Source organism: Rousettus aegyptiacus, unplaced genomic scaffold, assembly GCF_014176215.1.
Source record: "Rousettus aegyptiacus isolate mRouAeg1 unplaced genomic scaffold, mRouAeg1.p scaffold_m13_p_2, whole genome shotgun sequence".
In the NCBI taxonomy this organism is placed as follows: domain Eukaryota; kingdom Metazoa; phylum Chordata; class Mammalia; order Chiroptera; family Pteropodidae; genus Rousettus; species Rousettus aegyptiacus.
In genome coordinates, this window is record NW_023416295.1 from 9,995,303 (window position 1) to 10,015,313 (window position 20,011).

Here is a 20,011-nt window from a genome sequence, read left to right on the forward strand (position 1 = left end):
GTCCAATTATTCATCCACCCATCCATATATTCTTCTATCCATCTGTCCATCCACCCATCCATCTTTTGGTCTGTCCATCCATTCATCCATCCCTCCATCTGTCTGTATATCCATCTGTCCATTCATCTGTCCGTCTATCCAGCCAGCCAGCCATCTACTTCAAGTCCTGCCACTGTGAAGGGAGCAAATAACCCAGGAATCCCATCTGCCTATGGTCCCTACCTCAACAGTGACAATGACTGACATCAGTTGATAAAGACTTAAATAGAGATGGGCGGGGTGCCAAACATGGTTTATTTTCTCCTAGATGCTGGATCTGCCACCTTGTGAATATGGGTTCCAAATAAATAGCCTCAGGTGCTTAATGAAAGGCTAGAACTTCAGATGCTTCTGCAGCTCAGGCCGCCCCCTACAACAGTGAAGTATGGCCAGATGCGAGACCACAGGGAGCAGCCTGTTGGAACAGGAGTATGCATGCCCACATGAAGGCAGCCCGGTTGGGAGGGGAAAAAAAGTGGACCAAGTAAAACAAACTAGAAGCTGAATATGACCTATAAATCTCCCATTAGCAAACTCCGGCTCCAAAGAATCTCACTTCCTATAATAATAAAAACCAAAGTGACATTTGTAGTTTTCTTCATCTAATATATTATTTGACAGCAGTTGGTGGATTATGTATTATTATTGTCCTAATTTATTAAGATAAAACTCAAAGAGATAGAGTGGCTTTCCCAAGTCACAGAGCTAATGATGGCAAATTTAGCTTTAAGGCAGAAGAACCTCCAAAATTACAGAAAGACGCCCCAGGAGATGCTTCGATCATTACATATTGACTGGGCATACCTGCATGCACACAGACATTTATCTTACATAAGCCACGTGGGCAGAAGAAACACTACAAGGATGTAGGTGCTCATGTGCAGTGAGTTTTAGATGCAGGATTCATCTCGACTAACTTATAGCGAAATTGTTTCTATATGTAAAACATTGTGAGATCGCCAAATGTGAATTAGATGTGGCTTCTGTCTTCAAAGAGTTTCCAGCCTGTGCGAAGACACACAGAAAAAAGCAGAGCGGATAGAGCACCTGCAAATAGAGCGTGAGTTACGCATCTCAAAGAATACATTCTGATCCTGTATGCAAGAATGAAGCTATATTTATCAGCTCATAATGGGATATTATATATCTTACATATGTTATATTTCTACTTATTTTAGTGACACTCCATTACACTAGAAGGGAAGTTGAACGAGGGAATGCACTTTATTTGATTTTTTTTAATGGCATGTACCTGGTACATACATAAAAGGTACCCCCAAAATTTTGTTGAATAAATGAACAAGTAAATGGAAAAGATTGCATGGATCATAGCTACCTGGACCAGTAACCTGGATTTGATGTTGTGTGTTCCCTTATAAAGCTCTTCCTTTGTTTCTGCAAAATTCTGTAAAAGATGCTAGCACCACAGTGGCTGTGATGGACTGTTTCGTCTGGATAATTTCCTTCTTCTCCGTCAGCTTTCGTGGCTTTGCTGGAATATCTATTTCGGAACTTTTCCAGGTGAATAGTGTGGAAACAGAGCAGTCTGCTACAACTCATTAAACGCATCCGGACACAGGACACAGTCATGGCTTCCTATTATTTACGAAGCCATGTAGATGGACTGTGGGGAGCACGCATGAACAAAGTAGCTGCTGTGGCCACAAAGGACACTGATTTCAGAGAAACAGAGGAAAATTGGAGGAGTGAAAAAGAAGAATAAGATTACTTCTCAATTACCATTTTAATGACTTGGCAATTGCAGTTCAGGATTATTAAAATGTCCCATTGATTTTCTATTTCCGTTCTTTATTTTTTGCTGGTTTATATGCCATTATCTTAGAGATCACAGTGAAATAGAAGACCACTTAGGCGTCTTAACCTTCCCCAACGTGACTTCCTCTACCCTGCAAGTAGTTCTATTTCACTCCAAATAGAAACAGATAATTTGATTTTTGAGACATTGTAAATAAAATATTTATTTCATTTATAAATACCCCTTTGTGAGAAACAAGGGTTTATTATACTTCACTAGAATTTTTTAAAAATATTTTTAACAATAATATTGAAGTCGACAATATTCATTTGAAATACAAAATGCAATTTAGAAAATCACATTTTATTTATATTTTGCAATGTTCTCTTTCTAAATTTTTATTAGTTCCTTGACATCCGCATTTGAAAGCAGGTTGCAGCTCCCTCCACTTTTAACTTAAACCCAGTATAAGCATTTTACGTAGCTTCGTATCTCCCACTTCACATATTTATGACATCGGATTAATCAAGCAGATTCTTTAATTTGTTTGTTTTCGAGACAACCCTGAGATTTGCTGGCATTTACTATACTCAGATACTTAGCAATATTCTAGCCAAAGCTAGAACCTGGACTCTGGGCATCTCTAGTTCTTTCCTTCCTGGCTATTTCTGTTCTTGTGTTTTTTGGAAGGAAACCTATCTCTTTCCTTTTTATACTTGCTATCAACCAACTTGTCTTTATCCTCAGACACTCTGTTGTCATTGACATCACTGGCCATTTTATGGACCTCCTTTGTCAGGATGTATTTGTGGGGTGTATAGAGGGAGTCTGCCCACACCTCCTGGGGAGAGTGTAGCTTCTAAGAACTTGCATTCTTAAAGAAGCTGCCTCGATGTTGGCTTTGCACAGTAATGTTTGGGGACACTTTCCTTCTGGAGACCTCCCCTCATTGTTTACACTGCAGCCAAAAAGATCTCAAAATCCCTCTCTCACATTTTACTAGTCTAAGCCACTCTGTTCTGTGCTCACAGAACACACAGCTATATTCTCATGTTGCAAGAAAAATCTTGTTCTCAAAAAGAATTTTTATACCTCTTCTTCAATACATTCATACAAAATCTAAGTGCATTTATCTTCCAATTTCAAATTTGTGTGATTAATTGGTTAATGCCTGACTCCTTTATTCTGCCAGAGCAGAGACTATGTCTGTTTTCCCCCAGCATGAAATACGAACACAATAAATACCTCTTTCTGAATGAATGTTATCATTGCACTGAGCACTGAGGATAACTAGGAAGCTTCCGCCCTTATCAGACTTGTGACCTAATAAAAGAGTCAGCCTGCAAGTGAATAGCCAGAAGGCAAGGAAATAATAATACTTGATGATAAAACAAAAGTATGGACAGGGGCAAAGAACCTGTCCTTGGAAGAGCCTGGAAAGTAGCTGTTCAGCTGTGAAGTTTCCCAGTGAGAATCACAGTTAGCTTTTTAGTTAATTCTTCTTTTTTCTTCAATTGCTAAATTTTACTTGTCCTCGAGGTGTATATGCCGCCCCACTGTCTACTCTCAGCACTTAGAGGATTCATGACCTCCCAGGCCATGGCTACTGTTCAGTGCGTGATTGTGCCAGGAAGGTGGTAAACAAGGAGAAGGGCATCCACCGAGCATCCTCTTTGTGACTAGGTCATTTCAGTGGGTGTTGGACTATAAAGAGGTTATTTCCCTTCTCTGCCATTTGCTAACCATGTACTCTCAAACATGTTTTAATTTATCTTCTCAAGACTTGGTGTCATCTTATATTAAATGGAATGATGCGATTTGTCCATTAAGGTCTTTCTTTATGTGAGATTTAAATCAAATAATGACTGTAAAGTGCTCAGCACAGTGCCTGGTATACAGATGGTGAGTGTTTGGTGTCATATTTGTAGTAGTAATCATGCTGTTTTGGAAGTTGAAAGGAACAAGCTATTTTGGGACTGTCTCTGAAGGCACCCCAGAGAAAGAGGACATTGCCAAGAGGATATTAAAAATTACTTTTTCTTGCCACCAAGAAGCAACTCCATCCTCAAAAAGAATGTTGTACTTTGATATTTAGCCACAATCTCACATGGTAGTAATATTCCCATCTTCCAGTTTTTCTCCCATCTGCATTTTACTTATACAAAGTTGGGTTATCTTAAACGTATAGGCTTTCCTTCACTACGGTGTGGGGCCTCTGAAGTCTTTAGGAGTGTGGGCAAGTGTCCAGTACCTACATCAGAATTACTTGGGAATAAAAGATGAAACATGTTTGCCCACCCGAGATTATCTAACACTAGTTTGTATCATTGGGGAAAAGTTCCCAGTTTGAGTTTATATTTCTGAAATTTCATGGAAAGAATATATAAAACTGCCATAATAATTTGCTCTTGGTTCCCTCCGCTTTAAATGGGTTCCTCTCATCTTTAAACAACTGACTTCTTTCTATAGATTTCAGCTTAGCTCTTTCTTCTGTAAAAGACCAATCTAAGTAGCTACTCATAGCATCAACCCGTAACAGAGAATTTCAGTTTTCCAATAATCTGTTCATTCCTTTAATCATTCATTCATTCACCTCTTTCCTATGAATGCTAGTTCCCCAAGAATAGGAAACTATTCTATTCTGTTTGAAAAATATGACTGTTTTGAACCCACTGATGTTGAATCCTTCCGTATGACAGCAAAGGATATAGTGGCAAGTGAAACTGACCAGGTCCTCATGGAGGCAGCTGTGAGGGAGATAGATGTTGGTCAAAATGAACACATGAAAATGAATAAGCATGCAATTCCAAATTGTCGTAAGTGCCCTGAAAGACAAGAATTGCATCCTCCCTGAGGAACTGGGGAAGGTTTGCCTGAGCAAGTATAACTACAGTTGAGAACGGAAGAATGAATACAAGTCACCAAAGTGCATGACAGGCAAACATCAAGTGTCTGTGTGTGCAAGCACACACTTGGGAGCAGGGGGTAGGCTTCAGATCTCGTGGCAGCAACAAAGCACGCAACAGAAGCACATTCGGGGAACTAGAACAAGACCCCCCTCGAGGTCACAAAACGCAGAGCAGAGATATCAATTTAGAGAAAAGTGTGGAGGCTGATGGAGAAGTCAGAGCCAAAGAAAGGATCCAGGGCACCTTGACATATGGATGTCATTTAAAGCCATTGGAGCAGAGAGAGAAAGGAGTATTAAGGCAGAGCTGAGGTTAACCTTAGAAGTCACCGAGAAAAGAAAGAACCAATAGAGGTGACTGTAAAGTGGTGGTCAAGAAGGAGGAAAGGAAATCAGAATAGAGTGTGGTCACGGATGCCAGAGAAAGGTGGGTTTCAAGAAGGAGGAAGTGGCCATTGTGTTCATTCTCCTGAAAGGTCAAGAAAGACATGAAGAAAAAAAAAATGTCTCTTTGATAGTATAGCAACATAGAGTTTGTTAGCGACCTTGACAAGCCCTACCTCTGGGGTGTGATGGGGTCAAAAGGCCAACTGGAGAGTCACAGACAGAACAGAGGTGAGAAAGTGAAGATAGCAACTCAAATCAATTATCCGACATTTAGAATATACTCACATGTGTGCCTGGAGATGAAATTTTTGAGCCAACATAATCATCTAATCGACCAAAGCCTAAATAAAATATCTCTTCATACAAAAAGTCGTAAAAGAAACCAAACAAAATGATCATACTTATCTACAAAGTTTTGATCTGTTTTAGAAAATCCTCTATGTTCACCTACCTGTGTGTAAAAACTTTGGAACTTGACCCCACAAAAAACGTCTCACACTCTTAACACTCATTATCTGGTGTTTTCTTTTTCTTTGTTTTTTGTTTTCCTACCACAGAATAACAGACTAAGAAAATATGCCTTTGAATTGAAAATGAATGACCTGACCTATTTCGTGCTAGCAGCGGAAACAGAGTGCGACATGGAGGAATGGATCCACACCCTGAACCGCATCCTGCAGATCAGCCCTGAGGGGCCCCTGCAGGGTCGACGGAGCGCGGAGCTCCCCGATCTGGGCCTGGGTGAGGACGCATGCGCCACCTCCCTTTTTCCTAGGGCGACCTGTGCTTTTGGTTCATTGAAGCTGCTGGTAACTGTGGTAACTGTCAAGTCTAGCTCATCCATCCCTGAGATGTTCGCTCCAGGAAATCGCCCCTGAATCTTTACTTTTACCAAATAGTAAGGGACACCACACACAGGTACAATTCTGAGTTGACTGCCGATGAATTGAGGTTGACACCCAGCAAGCAAATGATGTCGAGAATCATTTGTCAGTTATATAAAAAATATACCCGTGTCTAACGGATATCACCTTAGAGGGAGTATTATTTTTGTGTGTTTTATAGCCTTTCATGACATTGAATTAACAAACATTATGCTCTGTAAAGGCAAATATGAATTACTTTCAGTTGAAAGGCATCTTTCATGTATACATTTTGACCATCCTAAGATTAGTTTGTATACATATATAAGCTATATATATTTATATATAATATATTATATATTAATATATATACACACTTGTGAAAGTTCCATAAATTTTGCATAACATTAGAAATTTCAGTAAGATTAAAAAAAAAATTCTGCTCTTCCTACTTCTTTCAAAAGATTCTAATTCATTCTAGGCAAAGAGAAGGAAGCAAGAGAGAGGAAAGAAAGGGTAAAAAGAATAGAAAGACAGGTCTGTAGCTCTGTGGAAGACAAGTTCACCTTCAGAGTCAGTAGCTTCTCCCAAATGAAAATTATTTTAAGATAATTGCACAGCACCATGCGATCTTAGAAACCAGAATCTTTAAGTTCTAGTAGTCTAAATATCATATGCTATAAAGTGAAAGTCATGATATAATAAGAAAGGAAACTTGTTGATTTTAACACAACTACTATATACCACATAGGTGTTTTGCATTCATGATTTACATAGTAATATTCAACTAGAATATTAATGTTTATAGTCATAGAGGGTTTAAGTAACTGACGGTAGAATGTGAGTTTTAAATTGATGGGCTGAGAGCCAGAATTATCCAACATAGATACATATATAAGAAAACTTTAATATGCACTAATGAAGGCAAGACAGCCCCAAGTATAAATGTAAGTATCGTAAGTGTCCAGAGTTCTTATGGGCACAGGATGATGTCGGAGAAAGAATCCCAAGATGTCCAGGTCTGGGTATCAGAAGCAGATCTTCAAATACGATAGCGTACTGCAGGCAGGACACGTGGAGGCGTCAGCTCACCAGCATCCATCCCTCATTGCTCTTGAGTCTAACCCAGTTTTGATATACCGCAGGCTAGAGAAATGTGTGATCCGTGAGTATTATTTCACAGTCTGTCTCGGTGTATCTTTTCTAGATTCACTAGATAATTCTATCACATGCGAATGCACGCCAGAGGAAACAGAGTCTTCAGAGAACAGCCTACATCCAGACTTCGCAAAAGTAATAAAGCTGACATTTTACTATGCAGATAAATTTGAATTATTAGTTAGTTATTGCTTTCACGGGAAGGAAGGAAATGCTTTCTGTTAAGATTTAGACTAGGAAACGCAACACTCAAAAAAGTACAAGCACGTTTCTATAAGGTTTGCTGAATTCTAATGGATGATATTAAAACTGTTATAATGCTAAGGGATACTTCTGGGCCATGTGGGTTGGGCTGGCTGTGAGTACCTGAATATTTAGATACTAAGAGCTCACACAGTTTTCTATATAGTACCTCACAGAAACTGAAGAGACTGTCAAAGCAACTCGAAACATGGAGAGACTCAATCTGTTCTCGATGGACCCAGATATAGATGTAAGTGATTAGAATCCATTCTAAGACATGAACTTGATCCATACAGTCCCAGCTTATAATTTAGAATTTCCTTTTTTGTGATGAGTGTGTGTTCAGTAAAACTATCAACAATTTTTTAGACCTTGAAACTTCAGAAAAAGGATCCTTTGGAATCCGAGTCTGGGATCAAACCATTTGAAGAAAAAGCTGCCAAGAGAATCATGATCATTTGTAAAGCTCTCACCTTCAGTCTTCAGGGATGTGTTACGGAGAATGAAAATGATCCGATAACGAACGTAAGTTTCTCTTGAGTTACTTCCTGTAGCGATGGCCAACAGCACACCACCCTAGTCGAAATCTTTTCTATTCCTGATAATTCCGGGCACTGAGTTCACACCATCTAGTGTACCAGGGAGTGTGGTTGACAGCATTTTTCCACATTACAAAAGTGCACAAGTTCTGAAACGAAATTTTCAATATACTGCCATAAAAATTTTCTATTAACTTAAAGATGAAGCATCAAAGAGACTGTGTTCTAGGATTCTTTTCATTAAATCATTAAATGATATTATTTATATCTTCTTGGTACTTGAGATGGCTTTTAAATTGATATTTTAATTTTATTAATTACATGTTTATTTTAATGTATATTAGAAAATAATTAAACAAATCAACCTTGGGATTTCACAGTTATTACTGTTTAAGACTAGGCTAAATAGGGAATCAAGTAAAATAATATTAGATAAATATTAGATAAATGGCAGAAAAAAAAATGTGCTTCACTGATATTTGGAGAACACCACAGTGCTCATTAAATCAATACAATATTTATTTTCCTACTAAGCGGGCATTTTCCCTTCATATTCTCGGGGTCAATTCCACGTTAATTGTAAGGGGGCATTTTGTAAGCATAAACATTATTACGTGTTTCTGTAAAGAAGAAAATAAAAATCATTCACAATCCTACCATCAATAGAAAACATAAATGTTATTATATTTGCATGTCCCTTTTATTATTTTTAATGCATTCCCTTCTAATTTCTAATAAATCATCCCTCAATTGTCATCTTCAACCTTAAAGGAAAAAACATAGTTCCAGATCCATGATATAAGCCACATCTGCTTTCAGAAGGCAGAAACGGCATCACGTCTTCTCTACAAACCGAGCACACGCACTCCTGTGCCTTGTCTCTGTTTGTGATGGGTTAAGGATGAGCCTGTGCATTGTAACAGTGCATGGCTGGCCGAAAGGATGACCTCTTTCAATAGACTTTAACCCTTACTGCCCTTGGGCCCTTAGCCACCTCACTGATTCTCCAAGCACACTGATGTAGAAGCGAGATAACAGCACATGCCATGGGCCCCAGATTTTATGAGCAGTATCAAGTGACATGTGCCTCTCCCGGATCGGAATGCGTGACTTCCACTTACGAGTTCCGCCACGCTGGGCAAGTGGCTTAACTCAGTCTCCTCATCTATACATGGAGATAATAATAACAGTAACTATTTCAAATACCCTTTGTGAAGCTTAAATGAGGTAACATATGGAAAGTACTTAAATAGTGCTTAGTGCATAGTAATCATTCATTATTAACTATTATTCTAATATGTGGGAAAATGCTTTGAAATTTGTAGATACGAATGCAAGGCCTTGATATTTTCCATGTGACATGTGAGAGTCTTGTTGACAAGGAAGCTAAACTCTAAATGTGTCACCAGTCAGAATCTTCCTCATATTCTGTAACTGTAACTGTGCAGTGGGCATGTAAGAGAGAAAGTAATTTACATCGACTTTACTCATCCTCCAACAAATAATTATTTAGTGCGCCCCTGGGAGCCAAACCTGTTCTAAGCATTGAGGAAAGAGCAGAGAACAAGATAAGCAAGTTCCCTGGCCTCTTGAAGACTAGATTCTTTTTGAAAAGAACAGCGAGTAAATTAAAATAAAACAAATTAATTAACAAGGTAATTGCACATTGTGCAAAGGCCTTTAAAATAAATTAATAGAGAGAAACGTGACACAGAAGAACTGGGAGATGGATTACTTGAGATAAGGTGGTCATGGGAGACCTCTCTGACGAGGTGACATTTGAACAGAGATGTGAAGGTTGAAAGGATAAAAAGTCGGGTCAGGGGAAAACATTCTAGGCATAAGAAAGGGCAAAATGTAAATGCCCCGAGACAGGAAGTCTTGGCCAGTTAGTTAGTTCTAGGAACTGGGGAGGGCAGACCAAGATGAGGAGGGAGAAACAGTATGAGGTAAGATTAGCTAGGGTCTTAGCTACAGTGAAGTGTTCAGATTTATCCTAAGCCTTGGTGGAGATTATTCAAGGGTTTAGAGTACTTCACAATGGTGCGTTCTGATTTGTATTTTTAAAACATCCATTGGAAGAATGTATTGGAGGAAACGAGAGTTGACCAGGGAGAGCAGTTAGGAAGCCGCTGCTGTAGTTCACGGCCTCATGTGGACTAGGGCTGGCAAGGAAGCAGAGATGGATGGATTTGACTAAGTTTTATAAATTGAAATGACAGATTTGTTTTTTGATATATTGGATATAGAGGATGAGAGGAAGGAAAATCTCAAAGATGATTTCTTGGTTTTTTTTTTCTTTGAACATTCCTATGCATTATGGTGCCATTTACTAAGGAGAAGACTACAGGGAGAGCAGATTTGTAGGATATGGGCCAAAAAACTTCCTTTATGAACACGTTAAGCCAGATAGACCTACTAGATATGCAAATAGAAATGTCCATTGAGCAGATTCAAGTACAAGTTTGGAACTCAGGGGACTGGCCATGAATGGAGAGCCAAACTTGGAAGTTTGATCCAGGCAGGGAGTGACCCGGACAGAATCATCTCGGAATTTCTATGTACGTAGAGAAAGGGCCAGAAACCAAATATTTAAACAGTGAATAGGGAGGTGACCAAAAAAAGACTAAGAAGAAATGACCACTGAAGTGCAGATAAAGAAGGAAAGAGTAGGTCACGGTGCCAAGAGAGAAAAGTGTCCGCCGGGAGGAGCGATGTTGAGAAGCCGACTAACAAGAAGCAGGAGGGGAACCCAGCAGATGTGGTGACGTGGAGCGCGCGGGTGACTGCGGCAGGAGAAACCTCGGTGCGGTGAAAGCTTTAGGAGTAGCAATCAGGACATACTCAGGATTTTAAAGGGAAAAAAAAAAAAGCCAAAAACGGTTCTTGAAACATTCGGAAATATCAGGAAAATTTAACCCGCATCGCTATGTCACTTAATCATCTTATTAAATAAAAATAAATGATGTCTTTGACCAGGCACATCCGTAAGTGTAATTTAAAAACCTAATTTAGAAAATGAAATTCCAAAATAATGGGCTCTTCTTTCCAAGGCCAGGGGCATATCTGACTCCTTCCACATGAGTTCCGTTCTTTGTACTAAAACCCATATGCAGAAGCTCAATGTGTGCATGGGGGCCAATTTCCCAAGCAAGAAAACAGGCAGAGGTTCAGCAAGAAGCTTGCACGTCCTTTTCATATCTGTCAGGCCAGAGGGAAAAGTTGATTTGGAGAGCTTTGTATGTCTGTACTGTTTTTCATTTATTTTGCAGTTGACAAAAATGTTAAAATCCAGGGAAACTGCTTTTTAAAATATAATTACACTGTGCTTATAAGTAATGATATAAAAAACAACTAAAACAGCCTCACCTTAACTCAACGGCAATTTGTTATATAATGGCGTTGTTTCTAAAGATCTTTGTGTATTTATTTAATGACACTCTTTTGTTAATGTTGCTATTTGTAAACTTATTGTTTCTAAGTCAATGAACATGTTTTTAAATTAATTGAAATATTTCTTCAAGTTGCTAAAGTGCCAACTACTTCATTTAATGAATGGGCTTCTGAAAAAAAAACACCCCCAAAAAACTTTTTCATGATGAGGAAAAAATATTTGACAACGTGTAATTTTTTAGTCAGTCATTGAAAATCAAATTCAGGTTGACGGTTTTATCATATAAAATATTTCTCTGAAAATGAGAATTGATTCCAAAACTCTGAACTAATAAAGCTGCTTCACAGCAGAACAACATTTAAAATTTCGTGTTCTTGAATTTTTTTTTAAGAAAAGTGCAGAATTCTAAACATAAAAAAACATAACTTCCTTTGTTAGGCTTTGAAGGTGCTTTATTAAACAAATCCTTATTGAAAAGCTAGTGATTCAAAAAGTAAGATTTGACATTTAAGTCAAAAAGATGGATTGGGAGAAATAAATGAATCACCATATGAGCTTTAATTTCTGATGGATTATCAAAGTAGGTAATTTATTTTCATTCACTAAGCAGAAATGAAAATCAAAATGCAACAATTCAGGAAAAATAATAAGGATTTTTTTCCTTTGACCTTCAACATGTTTTGAGTTCTTGCCTGAGTTATTTTCATGTAATTTTTGCATTTTTTAACTCTTGGCAGACTACCATTACCACAGACCAAGAGTTTTTTAAGCTAAATTAAATTAGTAAAATGTAAAATTTTTACTTTCTGTCTTATTTTTTAAAAATAACTTATTGAATTGTATTTTATATGCATCGTTCTATTTCTAACAGCAAGGAAGTATTGCTAATATTAAGAATTAAACTAAAACCCTTGTTATAAGCTAGCCTTATAACTACATTTCAAAGAACATGAGGTACCTATTAAAAATTCAGCAAAATCCACAGTGCGAGCTAGTCTGTACAATGAACTGGGTCATAACCAGTTTATTGTGAATAACCTGCTTGTCCACAGAATACTGGCAGATAATAGACATCGCCTTAAAATTAAGTAGTAGAAACAAAGTGAAATGTTGGGTTTTTGTAGGCATATTTCATCCTTAGAAGCCTGTAGTTAATTACATGTATGTAATTATATATAAAATGTACATAATCATTCATATACATATATACATACATATGTGCAATGTCTAGGTAATTACATATACATGTATTTATTGATTTCAGTTCTTGTTTTATTTAATCTCTATTGCATTCGATGTTTTTCTAGTTGAAATGCCTTTTTTCTTGAATCTTTCTTCATCAGTTTTTGTGATATTCTGGCAGTATTTAAAAACTTTTAGCTGTTTGGGTTTTTTTCTTCTATTTTTTGTTTTTGTCAAAACCATCAGTTCTTCCTTCTTCTTGCAGATTGAGCCTTTTTTTGTGAGTGTGGCACTTTATGACCTCAGAAACAGCAGGAAGATTTCTGCCGACTTCCACGTGGATCTGAACCACACTGCTGTCAGGCAGATGCTCTCAGGGGCTCCCGTGGCTTTGGAAAATGGAAACAGCAACACGGTCACCCCAAGACAATCAGAAGAACCTCAAGTCAAGGGGTTTCCAGAGGAATGGCTGAAATTTCCAAAGCAGGTTGCACTTTTGTTTACTCGTGATGTGATGGAAAATGCTCTTCCATTGTTCTTACCCATACGATACATAAGATGAGCAATATTCCAAGTAAAAATTTCCTTAAAGCTGTTCTTAAAAAAAAAAACAAATGGAATTTTGTAAATATCTTTCATGTGGTTTCCTAGATGCTAACTAGTTTATCAACCCTGAATTTTTTCTTTTACTTAGGCTATATTTTCTGTAAGCAATCCACATTCAGAAATTGTTTTGGTGGCTAAAATCGAAAAAGTACTAATGGGAAACATTGCAAGCGGTGCTGAACCTTACATTAAGAATCCAGACTCCAACAAGGTAATGCGTAATCATTTTATTCATAATTTCACTTGCTTTTAAGAAATAAATTACATTGCCTCGATGAATCATCAAGTTTGATAAATGTCGATCTCAAAAGATTCACTTATTCATGAAATAAATACTCACCAGGAAAACTTTAAAGTATATATTCTTGGTTTATGTTTTTTTTGACCCAGCAATTTCTGACTTTTGATAATCTATTAGTAGAAATAAATTTAAATATGAATAAGGCCTTAAACCCAAGGATCTAAGTGTTAACAATAATGAAAAGTTAGGATTAATCTGACCCAAAACAAGTGAATACAATGTACTGACACATTAGTATAATGTGGATGATGAACTCAATGAAAAAGTAAAATAGATAATTGAATATCAAATTATAATAATACCTAAGTGAAGAAAGAAGAGTAAAGGAAATATTGAAAGTTCTTTGAATGGCAAAACTACAGGAAATTTCTTCTCTTTTTGTCTGTTATATTTTCTTTAATAATCGAATGATACTATTTAATAGAAAATAACTATAATTTTAATAGAAAATAACTATGAAAGTCTGTATTTTCTACATGAATGAATTGTATTGGGAAAATAATGTATAACAATTGAAACTGAGCATGGGTGACAATTTACGGTAGTATTTAACATATTTCTGAGATTCAAGGTTTGGCAACTACCATTTGTGGGTCAAATCCAGCCTGTCACCTGTTTTTGTAAATAAAGTTTTATTGAAACACAATCACACTCATTTATTTATGGATTGTCTATGGCTGCTTTCCTGCTACAGTATTAGAGTATGGAGACCACATGGTTCACAAAACCCAGCATATTTACTGGGTAACTCTGCACACAACAATCTTCCTGACCTCTGCCAACATGAGTAAAAGGAAATACAGGACAGACTGTGAATGTAAATTTGATAACATTTTCCATTCAATATTGTAAGGTCTTTTGAAGTCAGAAATAAAGGGGAAAAGTTGGTATTCCAAGACAAGAGTATTTTCTGCATTTGAAATTTCCAAACTAAAGAAAAATAAAAATGTTGTATAGTAATTTAAACACAGAGGATATCATTGATGAGGTGAATTATGGACCAGGAAGGCAGAATTCCACTGAATTTCAATACAAAATAACACGGAAAAGTATTGATTCCTATTTTACACAAACGTTTGTGAAGAGATATTCTAAACAATATTTTTATTTATTTATTTTTTCTAGTATGCACAAAAGATACTCAAATCCAACAGACAGTTCTGCAGCAAGCTGGGGAAATACCGCATGCCGTTTGCTTGGGCGATGAGGTAGGTCAACGGCAGGCAACAGAACGGAATGCATTTACAGTCTGCATTAGAAGCTTCCATTTTGAACACTTTTGTGTTCCCCATTATTTTGAATACACCAGCACTTCAAAGAATGCTAACGTGTTTATCTTTATAAACACCTTGAGCTCCCCAGAAACAAGTGTTACGCAAGACAATTTAGCAAGACAGCTCATAGTAGACTGGAGCCATGACATGTGCATGACACGTGCAGGACCAGGTAGTCAGCGGGTTCTTGGTAAGAGTGAATCGAAGTTATAACTTATTTATTATGTTTGTTTGGTTTAGCAAATACTTGACAATATATCAATCCTGAGAGTTTGGCGTGCATAAAATTCAGGTGGACACACAACATTTCTCTATGCAGCTGCATGTTTTCATCTACACGTAGAGCACAGCTCAAATATGAATGTCTACATGAAGCCATCATATTGATCACTAAAACGCTCTTTGATTTAACTACTGATTAGCAGAGCCAAATTTGTCACTGCCAGTTGACTACCTGATAGAAATGCTGAGTTATGTGGACATTGACAGTGAAATCATCCTCCTGGAAAAATAACCTCTACATAAAGGACAAAAGCTGCTTTTGGGATTTTTTCCAACATCAATTATTATTATCCTCCCCAATCTCTTAGTGTCTTTATTAACTAAAAAAAATTTTTAAAAGAGGAATTAGCCTGGATAAATATACAGAAAAAAAAAGGTCGGAAATATACAAAATGAGGCTAATCAGTACTCCAGAATGAAACAGCCATTTAAGCATTCATTTGAGTGTTAGTGACATTGTCCCAATGGCATTAACTTTAAAATCCAGAAGGAAAGAACCTGTTACTTGTACCATGTTAGGTCTCACAGTTCCCAGTGATGACTATAACCACAGTGTGTGTTATAATGTTGAGGTTGTTATTTAAAATTGGGAACAGGTAAGTGCAGGGAAAAGAAACATGGAAGTCTGCAAGATCCATTCACGTGGTCTCTAGGAATTTCATTGCCCTAAGGCAGCCCTATTGTAATAGAGTAGAGGACCAGGCCCAAGTCTGACAGCAATGGTCCAAATCAGGCCACCACTTACAGATCGTAACCTTGGGGAAGTTTCCTCTCAAGTTCTTAGAGTCCCCATCTACAGAATGAAGCTGACCACAACACCTGTCTTGTGGACAGGAAGTACACACTCAGGAGCAAAAGCACTTGGCATAAAGTACATCATAGATATCGCTTTCTCTCTCCTTTCTCTCTCTCCCTACAGGGACAGTTAATGCCAAGATATTCTCCATCTCACTAAGACATTAGTGAAATGTACTAAAAACTTGATGATGAATTTGTTTTTATTTCTCATAAGCTTCGAGGGAAAGCTGTCGTTCACTGGTCAAACTCTTTGTATTGATAAGTATTGATAAGTTTCCACAAAGAAAAGGTATTAGGACAGCAAAAGTAAGATATCTCTTAGCTAAAGTAAAATATTCCTATATAGCAAAATTGCAGTGGTAAATGTATTTTCTTTTTAAGGATCCAGCATTGTTCTGAGGTTTTAGAAGTAGGCATTTTAGGGCCAAAGCTGGATTTGAAATCCCAACTCTGTTTACTAGACAAGTAAACTTAGGCAAGTACTTATGATCTGTCTTTATCTCAGTTTTTTTTTTTTAATGACCAAAAAATAATCATAATAATTTACTGTTGCGGGGATTAATGAGCACAGATACATACCCAATAAAAGATATAGCTATTATTAAAAATCATTTTTCCAATATGATTATTCTTAAGTCACCTGTGGAGATCATGTTTATCTCAATGAGTTCTTCATTCTCATAAATTTTGGACAATGAAGAATAATGTGAGAGAAATAAGTAAAAGAACTCCCCATTATAGAGCAGTAAAGAGAAGAAATAACAATGCTATTTTGAAGTTGTCCAGTAAAATATATTGGAAGAAAGACAAATGAAATTTCTAGGGAGGCTGATAATATTGCTGACTATTAAAGTAATTATGTCTAGAACAGGAAAGCCAACAAAACCACAAGCTTATGCTACATAATGCCTGATTAGTGACTTGCTTGTAAGTTAGGAAACAGCGTACGCCACCAATTTGTATGTATAAATAGATGACTTAGGTTCACATAAACATCTCTAGCAAATGAGAAGAAAATGGTTAGCAGTGCCGTTCTGAAGATTTTATGTTAGACCACTTGTGTTATCTAACCACACACACACACACACACACACACACACACACACAAAAGTGTAAGATACAACCAAGGAAAATTTTAATTCCTCTTTCACAATATGGAAACAGCTTCAAATAGATGTGGACCAAATCAAAGAAAGGCTCCTTATTATTCATCTCATAAGCTGGCTTCCTGACATAGTTCAATACCCTATTGATACTGCTGATTTTCTGGCCACTTTTAATTTCTATTATGTTTCTAGATTGCAGTTTGTTTCATAATACAATTTTGAGTGTACTCTAAAACACCTTGGTCCTTAGAATCCACTGCTGCTTAAAAGCATAGAATTCGCAATTTAGCTTATGACCATATTTTTACCCAGAGCCAATCATCCCACCCACTACAACACACGGTGCTCATCACTGTGAGCATTTTATCTGAAATTAATTTGGTGTGTGTTCATATTTTTGACAATAGCTGTGGTACCATTTTATAGCAAAAAAAAAAAATTGCTTGGGATGGGTAAAGAAAACACATTCAGATGGCTACATAGGTTTATAGAGTGCTTTACGCTCATTGATTTGAGAAAAAGCCAATCCCTTACAAATGGATCATGCTGTTGTTAAATGGAACTCACTCCATGCATATCAGCCCCAGAATCATATATGCCAAAATCCATGCCAAGACGCTTTTTAATTTCTTTTAGTCTGTCTCATTTGACATTCAAAATGGACCAGTACATAACACTGGATTTTCTTTAAAACTGAATGAGATCGAAATAAAAATTTTATCCTTGTATTTCTACATCTATAGAAGGCACACAGTGCAACAACAACATCCCCAACAAATGGTCCTTCAATTTCCTTTGCATCCTTCCAGTGACAAAAACTCGATACATCCCATGGTGGTGGTTTCTTTTGTCTTTCTGTAGCTCTAATGATTAGATAATTCACTTTTCAAAAATACTTTTAAACTGTTTGACAATCACTTTTATGTTTTGTCGTCCATAACCACAAAATAATAGGCCCAATTCTTTTTATACAATATGGCTATTCATGCAGCTTATGGAGGAAGCTCTCAGGAACATCCAAGCTTCTTTTCCTTTAGGTTAAATGCCGCATTTTCTTCCTTCATATCCCAAATCTCATGATTCTGAGACCGTCAACATATACTGATTGTTGCTCAACTGTGGCAGTTGAAATTAGGCAAAGCGTCCCAACCATCCTGAAAGCATCTGTATAAATGAGACAGCTCTGTGTTTTCTTGCCAGTTAGCATGTTTTATTACTCAGGGAAGGAGTGTATGCACTGGGAGCAGAACTTTATGGTGCTGTGCTCCTCATTCTCTTCAAAACATGTCCAGTATAAGCAAACTATTTCCAAGACAGAGCAGTGGATAAGAGCAAAAACGAATTTTACCACTCGGGTCTGTCAATATATTTGAAGCGACTAGTTAATCAAAACCACTACTTCTCAAACTCAGTTAACATCGTATTGGTTTCAACATGTCATACACTCAAATAAAAGCCCTGTATCATATTTAAATAAAAATAATCTTCAAGTTAAATATTTTCGTTCTGCTTCCCCAGTGTTATTTGATAAGGGGCCTTTTTTATTCCTTCACTTAGTACTGAGAGAAAAATGAGAAGAAAAATTGAAGGAGTCTAAAAATAACATTCTGAAAAATCCCTTCTGCATTTTCTATATTATTTGACATTAAAGCTCTAAGATCAGATATCCATTTAAATGGCCATTTCAGCCTGAGTATTGAAATCTTTGACTAATTCAAAGAGTAATAAAATAGTCTAGTTGAGGTCCTTAAGTTAGAAGAAATAAAAACTCAGCATTTCTCTAATGTTAAAGAAAAATCAATTACACACGGATCTAATTTTCTTTAATAAGCACAGAGTATGATGAATTATGAGGAAGGAAAAGTGACGTTAAGCATGCTGTGTATACTAGCTTGTCAGCAAGCATTGCCTGATATTATTATTTGAACAAAAACAATTTATGTATTTTAACTAAATCTATACAGTTCCAAGGAAATGGATCAAGGAAGAAAATTAATGCCCTAGGCTTGTGGCATTTTCATTATTTAATACAAAATTTTGACTTAGATGTTCTTCATTTTACTTATCTCTGTCCTAGAATTTAAGATTTGGGCACATTTATCTCCATGACAATTGTTCAAGAGTTTGGCCCTCTCTACCTATATATACAATCTTATCCCTTTTCTACTACTTGTAAATTCTAATGGTGCCACCCAAACGGAAGTGGCCTTGGCTTGCTCAGGAAATAATGAAAAAGGAATAACGTGTCCCTATTCCTTTCCTCTCCCCTAATACTCCAATGTTTTGACATAGCACTAAATCATAAATAAATATATTTGATATATGGGCTGTTGTCACTATACACATCAAGGTAAAAATAAGAAATTAAAGATAAAAAATATGTTGTGTAAATGAAAAATCCACCTAAGAAGTTTTCTTTTCTTTTTATTTTATAAGTTTATTTATAATGGAAGTTTTTATAAATGGGAAATTAAATCATTCTAATAACTTTTTTATAACACAACGCTGTAAACAATATCCTAATACTAACCTGAATAAATATTTTCTTTTAGATCAGTATTTAAAGACAACCAGGGAAACGTGGACAGAGACTCAAGATTTTCACCATTGTATAGACATGAAAGTAGCAAGATTTCAACTGAGGACCTACTTAAACTAGTGTCAGATTATAGGAGGTAAGACTTTTTTTATACTCTTGAAATGAACATGAATCAGCTACATTGCTATTATTGACATGTCATTTATGCATAAACAATACCTGATCACTGGATTTGCAAGTATCCAAATGCCTCCAGGAAGCAGATGCTTTGCAGATGACTTCACATGTGCCCAAATGACATCCACAAGAATAGATTTGCCAAAATTATAAGGAAAGAAAGTGAAGCATTAAACTATGTTAGTTATCTATTGCTATGTAACAAATCACCCCAAAACATAGTGGCTTAAAATAACAACATCGTTTATTCCACTCTTGAGTTCATAATTTGAGCATGGGCTAGATGAGGAGAGTCTGTGTCTTCTGCACAGAGCATCAGCTGGCGGGGGTCAACTGGAGCCAGCGGATCCACCTTCAAGGTGGTTCATTTGATGACTGTCAAATTGAGTAGGAACTCAACTGGCGCTGTGGGCTAGGGACTTTGGTTCTTCTCCATGAGACACTTTCCATGAGATACTA

General features: G+C 36.7%; 1 protein-coding gene across 10 annotated transcripts in view; it reads left to right on the forward strand.

Annotated features, from left to right (window-relative positions):
• Positions 1–20,011, forward strand: part of DOCK10 (dedicator of cytokinesis 10) — a 229,013-nt gene that overhangs the window by 139,663 nt on the left and 69,339 nt on the right. For all 10 annotated transcript variants that reach the window (XM_036237139.1, XM_036237140.1, XM_036237144.1 and 7 more), the window contains exons 8-15: positions 5,648–5,831; positions 7,161–7,246; positions 7,521–7,604; positions 7,724–7,879; positions 12,735–12,956; positions 13,164–13,286; positions 14,502–14,584; positions 19,389–19,511. In XM_036237139.1, coding sequence (XP_036093032.1) covers positions 5,648–5,831; positions 7,161–7,246; positions 7,521–7,604; positions 7,724–7,879; positions 12,735–12,956; positions 13,164–13,286; positions 14,502–14,584; positions 19,389–19,511 — 1,061 coding nt within the window. The remainder of the gene's footprint in view (positions 1–5,647; positions 5,832–7,160; positions 7,247–7,520; positions 7,605–7,723; positions 7,880–12,734; positions 12,957–13,163; positions 13,287–14,501; positions 14,585–19,388; positions 19,512–20,011) is intronic.